This window comes from Helianthus annuus, chromosome 2 (assembly GCF_002127325.2).
Source record: "Helianthus annuus cultivar XRQ/B chromosome 2, HanXRQr2.0-SUNRISE, whole genome shotgun sequence".
Taxonomy (NCBI): domain Eukaryota; kingdom Viridiplantae; phylum Streptophyta; class Magnoliopsida; order Asterales; family Asteraceae; genus Helianthus; species Helianthus annuus.
In genome coordinates, this window is record NC_035434.2 from 9460734 (window position 1) to 9469674 (window position 8941).

At 38.3% G+C, this 8941-nt stretch overlaps 2 protein-coding genes across 2 annotated transcripts; one reads left to right on the top strand and one right to left on the bottom strand.

Moving 5' to 3' along the window:
* Positions 1-5313: 5313 nt before the first annotated feature.
* Positions 5314-6688, bottom strand: LOC110901955. The gene is made up of 3 exons (XM_022148706.2): positions 6319-6688; positions 5471-5992; positions 5314-5377 (listed from the first exon to the last, which is right to left on the bottom strand). Exons 1-2 carry the CDS (start codon positions 6469-6471, stop codon positions 5570-5572), a joined length of 576 nt encoding a protein of 191 aa, XP_022004398.1. The 5' UTR covers positions 6472-6688; the 3' UTR covers positions 5314-5377; positions 5471-5569.
* Positions 6689-7157: 469 nt separating this feature from the next.
* Positions 7158-8648, top strand: LOC110910071 (malonyl-coenzyme A:anthocyanin 3-O-glucoside-6''-O-malonyltransferase). Its single transcript, XM_022154793.2, has one exon. The coding sequence runs from the start codon at positions 7158-7160 to the stop codon at positions 8514-8516; it is 1359 nt and encodes a 452-aa protein (XP_022010485.1). The 3' UTR covers positions 8517-8648.
* The last annotated feature ends 293 nt before the right edge of the window (positions 8649-8941 follow it).

Genomic DNA, 8941 nt, shown 5'->3' on the forward strand with positions numbered 1-8941 from the left:
TTATGTTGGGTTATCATAGAGTCTATTTATCCATTGTTGACACTTTGTACCCTTATGTTCCATAGTTTTCACCGTTTGTCACTTTTAGTCCCTTTAAAGTTTGTTTTCACATACCGGAACCTTATGACACGTGTCAAGACATTATTGGACAAAATTTTTCGAGGTGTTACACTTACAGAAGTTGAGACTTGCTTAAAGAACAGAGAAGAATGCTTGAGAGCCTTTAGAAGTGACCAGAGAAGTGTTTTGAGTTGTGATGAATGTTATGAACACAATGTGCCTATTTATAGCAAAGGAAGGCTTCTAAGATCATCACACATCACTCTACCATTGATCATGGATGAATGGCATGTGTCCTAGAGAGTTATGGGTCGAGTAGGGGGCGTCCATACCTCTGAAGAACCCATCATTCATTGCCTTGCCGCTTACAACAGCCAACAGCCAAAAATCTGTCGCTGGGCGTCGCTTACGGACCGTATGGCTTCGGCCTTGCGGTCCGTAAGCCATAGGCGGATCATCAGCAATCATTCCCCCTCCTTACGGTCCGTAAGGCCTACCCTTTACGGTCCGTAAGGGGTTAAAAATAAATCTTTTTAAATCTTTTAGTAATGATTATAAAATCTGGGTAATTAATTACCTGACCTTTCGGGTTTGAAGGGGTAACTTTGCGATATGGCCCTTGATTAATTACAGTTAAGGACCTCGCGCTATTTACCCGTATTGTTAAGCCCCCGATTAATTTATTTATTATCCAGAAAGCCTTAAATTATATTATTGACGCTTTTAACCCTTCTCACACGAATTCGATCGTAACTTTCTCGTTTTAAAACGGAACTTCGCGAAATTTATATATTGCATTCTAGTGAGTGTATTATACTGTTACAAAGCCTCGGGAACGTTAAAGGGCCACTCAGAGGTATAATTAAACATGTTGACACAGTTAACCCCTGTAGCTTGTAATTTCTCACTTTCTTCCGCGTTTCGCTTCCGCACGATCCATGATTTATTCGTTTGAAGGTACGAGCATCATTTAGGGTTACTATACAGTATATTTACCCTTGTTTGACATTTATAACCCTCGAATTTACATACTTTCAAGGTTTGTCAAAATTAGTCCTTTATTTAATATTAATGCCACGTGTAATCAAATGCCACGTGTTAACACATTATTGGACACAAAATTTCGAGGTGTTACAGATCTTCCTTCCAATGGGTCAGTTAAGAAATTCACCGGTGCCTCTTTCTTAGCAGAAATCTCAGCGCGCCTGAATATGTCAAAGAGGACATCCCTAATCAAATCATGTCGATACTTGAAACCCGGGAGCTCTCTAAAATGTGTGCATGCTCCCCAAAGGAGTCCAAACATGCCTTATGACAAATCTGGCATATCTCATCAACAGGAAATATTGGAATCATGAGGTGATACTTCAGGATCGTACGGTACTCCACCGGCGAGTGGCGACATATGCTGGCCTAACCCATCTATAGGTATAGCAAGGAGAAAATTTTGGGCTTGTGGTGCTCGTAATGGGTCGGACATTAGTTTTATATTGTTTTTATTTGGTTTGGGCCGAAGGCCAACATATAGTTTGTACGGGTCGAATATTAGAAGTCTAGTAGTGTATTATTTGGTCTCGATTAGTTGGGCTTATGTGAAACGTTGGGTGTATGGAAGTATAACTGCCAGGCAGTTATTTAAGGATCGACACAACGATTCCTTACGACGTAACTCTTCCTACTCGCAACGGTTCACTAAGTATAAACATGCTTTTACATTCTGTTGATGTATGCTTGTTCTGAACGATCAAGATTTTTTATTTGAAGTTTGTTTAAAGTCAGTTTATAATCGGTTAGTTCATATTTTTCGATTACAAGTTCATTCGATCATGTAATGGTGTGAATTGTGTGGTGATTACAAAGATGGGTGTTATCATCCTTCTCCTCATTCATCATGGTCCTGGGAACCATCAAACTTTGATACCAGCTTTGGTATTAGAGCCTAAGGTTCCGTGAAGATCGAGGATGAAGATGAGGGATATGGAGATTGTCTGAGGGTGAACAAGAACAAATCAGTCAGTACCGATTCAAGCGATACCGAGAGGAATAAGGGAAAGAGCGCCCAGGGTAGCGGAAGGGATTAGAAGTACATGCAGGGGAAGTCATCCAATATTTCCTGGAAGTCACCAATCAAGAAATTCCCCAAGAAGATGGTTCTAAAGATTTTTTTTTCAAGAAACTGAGTTTGAAAGCGTATAGGACCATAGCACAACTTCATTCCAAAAGCATCTTAAGACCCTGTGCGGCGGCGCAGCGGTCATGAACAAAGTTTGGAAAAGCACAGTCTTTGATGACCATGCGCCGGAGAAAAGAAAGAAATATTCAACTAACACCTTGCGCGGGCTCGCACAAGGGAACAATTAAGCTTGAAGATAAAGTCCTAAAGATATCCGCACGCCGGAAATCAAGACTTGAACAAGGGAATCTTTTCTGTTGCAACAGAATGGACACGTGGCAATGATGCAATGGTTTACATCTGTAGATCTTCTAGAAGGTCTTAAATGCCCATCATGCATGGCTCCATTCGGTTACAACCGAATGTGATGTGGCACAATCTTAAATGCTCATCTCAGTTACGATGATGGCAAACAACTTGAAGAAAGATCTACACAAAATCACTTTCCACGTGGCATCTCCCCAGCCGTTGATCAAACCCCATGATCCTTGTGCATGGATGGGGAGTTAACCATTAACGGAAAGTGAGATAACTGCCAACGGAAAAGTACCTTCCGTTACTATCTCCGTTACACATTTTCCCGCCAAATTCCGGTTATAAATAAGAAGCTTCAGTTATGATCTCACAGGTTACTTTCACTTACTCTCACTCTTTCTACTTCATTCTTTTCCTTTGAGATCACTGTACTTATTCTCACGCCAGAGGGTGGTCACGGAGAGAACCCTCATTCTCCTTGTGACGAGTCTAACGGCTCTGTTTTGTAGTGTTCTCCGGTGAAGTAGTCCCCAATCAGCGAATCAGCGAGAAGATTAACCTCTTTATGCTGGAACAAAACCCTAGATCTGATCGATTCCGGTCAAATTATATCACTTTTCTTCAACCATGTAAAGCGGGAGTTCGGTGTTTCTCATGCAAACAATATGGATATATCGCGTTCATTTTCCTAAGTAAGTACATAAACCTTAGTCCTTTACCAATTGAGAATGATTATATTGTTAAGGACACCTGCGGAGGGGAATGGGGGAGGATATGGGTTATTAATCCATCGTTTAAAACCCACATGACGGGAAACAAAAATTTGTTTAAGATCTTTAAAAGGCATTTTGGGGTGTTAACGAATGAAAAAAGCAAGGAGTTTGCGTTTGTTCATGGAATTCGTGAGGTTAAGATTCCGGTAGATGGTAAAGATAAGACAATCACGTGTGTTAGTTACGTTCCTGGTATGAAGAGGAATGTTTTAAGCCTAGAGCAATTACTATACCAAGGGATTGAAAACGGTCACACAAGTAACTCATGTGTTTTGAAGAAAATGTTTTGTGATCAGGCCAAGGGTATTGATATATTTGAAGATAAGTCCGAGGAGGACTTATAGCAAGAATACCTAGACAAGCTTTATGAGAATATAGATGTGGAGAACGGGTATCGTGAAGAAAAGGCCAAGTTACAAGAATATGTTGAGGAGTTCTATGAGAAAGAGTTCGAAAAAGAAAGGGAAAAGAATAAGGAAAGGCTCAGTGAGGGTACGTCTGGTACCAAAAAGAATGATGTTATATATTCCAAGAAAGAGAAAAAAAATACTTATCATAACCTTAAAATACCCGTATTAAACTAGTTTTATTTTATGTTAACTAGAATTACGACCCGCCGCAATGCGGCGGGGATTCTTTAGTTATAACTAAGTCGATTTAGGACGCGCACGTTATGTTGAACCTGTCAAACGGGAAAAAAATAGACAATGTAAAAACGTTCACCCACACACGCACGTTGCGTCGTGTTAACTCGCAAAATTAGAACGAAAGGTAAAAACGTTAAACCAAAAACGCACGTTGCGATGTGTTAAGTCACAAAATTTAAAACGAAGCATAAAGCGAAAAATTTGCTGAAAATGAAAACTATAAAGGACCAAAGTTGAAAGTATAAAAAGTGGTGAGGATAGATTGCAAAAGATAAAAAAATTTGTGTTAAAAGTAAAAAAACAAATAGTTTTGGGTTAAAAGTAATTTATGAAATACTTTTGGGTGAAAAGTAAAAAAAACTTTTTTTTTTTTGAAAAAACCCCCAAAGCCAAGGTTACAACAAACATATGCATAGCCATTTTTTCTTTGAAAACCCCCAAAGTCAAGATTACAACATATAAGTAAAGAAAATCAAAGTGGTTAAATTGCAAAAGATGAAAACTTTTGAATTAGAAGTGAAAAATCAAATTAATCAAAGTGGTTAAGTTGCAAAAGATGAAAACTTTTGAATTAGAAGTAAAAAATCAAATTAATCAAAGGGGTTAAATTGTATAAGATGGAAACTTTTGAATTAGAAGTGAAAGTCGGCTTAGGCGGAAAGTACTCGGGGAATAATTGACCTGAGAGAACAGTACTCGTGCCTCGGCAGTCTACCTTGTAGCGAGTACTCGATGAGTATTCGGAGCCTAGGCGGGACTTTTACAACCATGCCAAAGATTAAAACTTTAAATTTAAAATTGTCAAAGATTAAAACTTTAGGGTTAAAAAGGAAACAAAGATTAAAACTTTAAACTTAAATTGTCAAAGATTAAAAGTTTAGGGTTAAAAAGGAAAAATCTACATTTTTTTTGAAAAACTCCCTAAGCTAAATGTACAAGAGCCTTATGCACAATAAAGTTGCTTATTTATATGTAAACTAGAAGAGTAACCCGCCGCGATGCGGCAGGGGGCTAGAGAGCCAAAAGAGAAACACCAAAAACTTTAACCACCTTGAACCTAACTCCAGGAATATCACCAACAGCATGACCCTTTCGCCCAAATCATGGGTTCAAAACGTCGTCGTGACACAAAAACAATCAAAGATTATAGATATAAAAAAACACCCAACATTATATATATAAATACTCTTTCAAATACAAAAAAAATATTAAAACTTACAGTAATAGCTTTTAGGAGCGATCGGTCATTATCGGTGACAAAAGTAACAGCATAGCCTGCTCTACCAGCTCTAGCAGTCCGACCCACTCGATGAACATAGCTATATAAATAAATATTCACCCACACATAACATAACATAAGATGAATATAAGATGAATATAATAAACATAAGTAATATAAAAACTTGCCTAGTAAGGTCACGCGGGCACTCAAAGTTGATAACCGTTTGAACTCCAATAATATCAAGCCCCTGTACAAACCATTTAAATGGTTAATATTCACCGTTAGCATTTTCTAGTAAATAAAAAACAAAGAAAGAAAGATTGAAAAGTTGGCCACTTACACGAGCAGCAATGTTAGTAGATATCAAAAATCAACTTCCTGCCTACTCAAAAGTTCCAATGCCTATACAGCAAGGGTATAATGTCATACAGAACTCCGGTTACCACTTACACGATGCTAGTATCCCATCCCGAACCCAACGATGCAGGGGAAGGGGCAGTGGCAAGACCGGCCCCACCGTTCTCCGCCAATCGATGTTCATGCACAACTGCCATGGTGTAGGGTGACTCAACACATTCCTCTGTTTCCAAAACTTTCCTCCTGCCAAAACTACTATTACCGACATCTTGCATCTTACGGTTACCATCTTGACGACATGCCAAACACGGCGGGCAGCAAACGCCTTCCAAACCGCGCCTTGGAAGCCGGGCGTGCAACAAACGCCAGGGGCAAGTCCGACGGCTTCTTGATCCCGTCTCTGCGCTGGAGAGACTCCAACATTTCCTCTAACGAACTCTGGACAACCGAAGGCGAAGAAACCGATATCATCTTCCCCAAATTTATCACCACCCGAATCAAAACCCTAATCCAAATCACATCAAAAATTCAAGATTTCCAAAATCCATGTTCCAAAACATTAAATTCAAAACCCAATTTCAAATTTCTCCCAACACAGATGCAATCATAACCCAACTTGAAATAAAAATTTCGGATGAAGACTATATTTCATGTCCCTTAATAAGTATTACAGTACCGATCTTTAAGATTTAATGACATGCAGACTGAGATCGGTAACCGGAGAAGTCACCGAAGCTTCACCGGAGTTCTATAACACCGAAAATAGCTTCAACGAACACAACTTAGACACATCTAACTGAAAAGGGAATATGCAACTGAATCGAGGCTTACCAGATTTCTTGCCGGAGTTAATCGAAGTCTCGTCATAACATTAGGTCGCGCCTTCTCACCGGATTCCTTGTGTACTGTTCTGTAAGTAGGGGTAAAGTAATTGACTGAGCTGAGAAAGCGCGTGGTTCCACGACGGCCACCGTGTACAGCCATGCATTGCCGCGTACACCACCGGAATTCGCCGGAGTTTATTTAATGTCACCGGAGATCGGGCCTGATACGCCACCAACAGCCACCATACCAATCACCGGAACCACCATCGTCGTCAGCGATACCGGTGGCCGATAGAGTGTGATCAGATTAACCTCTCCTGATTCTCTTTCTCCCGATCTCTATCTCTATCCAGACTTATGCGAGAAGATGGTTGGGGATTTTCATCTGACTGAGGATTAACGATGCGTGTGTGGGTGATGTGTCCACAGCTTAAACTACCCAATGAGAAGACAAACCAACAAAACACATTCTAAGCAGAATGTACAACTCTTATTGCATAGAAATGATGAAAATTAGAGTATATATAAATAATAATAAATAATAATAATTCAAATATTATATCATATGAATACCATCACATGAAACTTTGGTGATTGATAAATATATTAATTCATTTTGGACGTTATAAATTAAAATATTGCAGTAAGCTTAGTCCAAGATGACGGCAATTTCAAATAATTGAATTATTAGTGTTCTAAATAGAATATTATTTACCAAAAAACCTACAAATAAAAAGTTTACACAACTTGAAATTTAAAATTAAAAAGGAAAGAATAAACAATTGGACTAACATCACATTAACCAGTATAACTACACTACAATTAACAAAGAACCAACAACAGATCATGGCTTCCGTTCCCCTCTTGACTATTGTTGAAGAGTCACGGGTATCACCACCAGCGGCCACCATAGGCGACAGGTTGTTGCCACTGACCTTCTTTGACTTTTGGTGGTTAAAGCAACACCCTCCTGTTCACAATCTATTCTTTTACGAGCTCTCAATCACACAAACTCACTTCACTGAAAATATTATTCCTAGTCTCAAACACTCTTTGTCAATCACTCTTCAACATTTTTTTCCATTTTCTGGTCACTTGATCGTGTTTCCTACTTCTACCAAAAAGCCGGAAATCCGTTATGTTGAAGGTGATTCTGTTGCAGTGACTTTCGCAGAATGTAACCTTGATTTCAACGAACTAACGGGAAACCATCCCCGAGATTGTGGGATGTTTTACTATCTTATACCTCAACTAGGCCAAGCTGATAAAACTCAAGATTTTACAAAGATCCCGGTGTTCTCCGTTAAAGTGACACTTTTTCCAAACTCCGGAATCTCTATTGGAATGACAAATCACCATTGCCTTGGTGATGCTAGCACCAGGTTTATTTTCTTGAAGGCGTGGACGTCGATTGCTCAATGTGGTACAGATGAGTCGTTTCTAGCTAATGGAACTTTGCCGATTTATGATAGAGTAGTAAAAAACCCTAAACTAGATGAAAATTATCTAAAGTTTGTGGAAGTTGAAAACTTTAAAGAAAAGTATCAACCTCCAAAACTATGTGGACCAACTGATAAAGTTCGAGGCACATTTATATTGCCTCGAACTTTGTTGCTTAGGTTGAAACGTTTAGTTTCAACCCGACTACCAACATTAGCATATGTATCATCTTTTACGGTTGCATGTGCTTATATCTGGAGTTGCATAGCGTATACACGCAACGATGAGCTACAACTATTTGGTTTCGCCATTGATTGTAGGACACATATGGATCCCGTAATCCCAACAGCCTATTTCGGCAACTGTGTTAGCCGATGTGGTGCTGTGGAAAAAACCACTGAGTTAAGCGGAAAAGAAGGGTTCGTGAATGCTGCAAAATTGCTCGGAGAAAGTTTACATAAGACCTTGACTGATAAAGATGGAGTTGTTAAAGAAGTAGAGTCATTTGGGTACTTGTTTGCCAAAGGGATTCCAACAACAATGATTGGGGTCGCGGGAACACCAAAGCTCAAGTTTTATGACATGGATTTTGGGTGGGGTAAGCCCAAAAAACTCGAAACAATTTCGATCGATTATAGTGGCTCAATATCCATGAATGGGTGTAGAGAAAATAATGAAGATCTTGAGATCGGCGTTTGCCTTGCGACCAATGAGATGGAGTCTTTTGTTCGTATGTTTGAAGATGGGTTGAAAAAATACATTTAGATGCAACATATTTAGGTGAAAATAATGTTTTTAAAAACATGCACCTTATTATAATAATCTTGTTAAATACTGGTTTAAACTTACGATCCAAATTGACGTTTTTATATTCCTTCAACCAATCTTATTTTATTGTAATAACTTGTATACTAGGTTATAACCCCGTGTATTACACGGGTTGAATAAATAAATTTTATATACTAAATAATAAAATAATATATATTTAAAAACCTTATTTATTGCACAAGTTGAATAAATATAATTTTATATATTAAATAATAAAAAGTTATATCGATAAGAACAATATTGTACAGGTTGAATAAATGTAATTTTATATACAAAATAAAAAAGTTGTATTTTTAAAACCACATCGATTACACGACTTGAATAAATGTAATATTATTTACCAAATAATAAAATAATACATC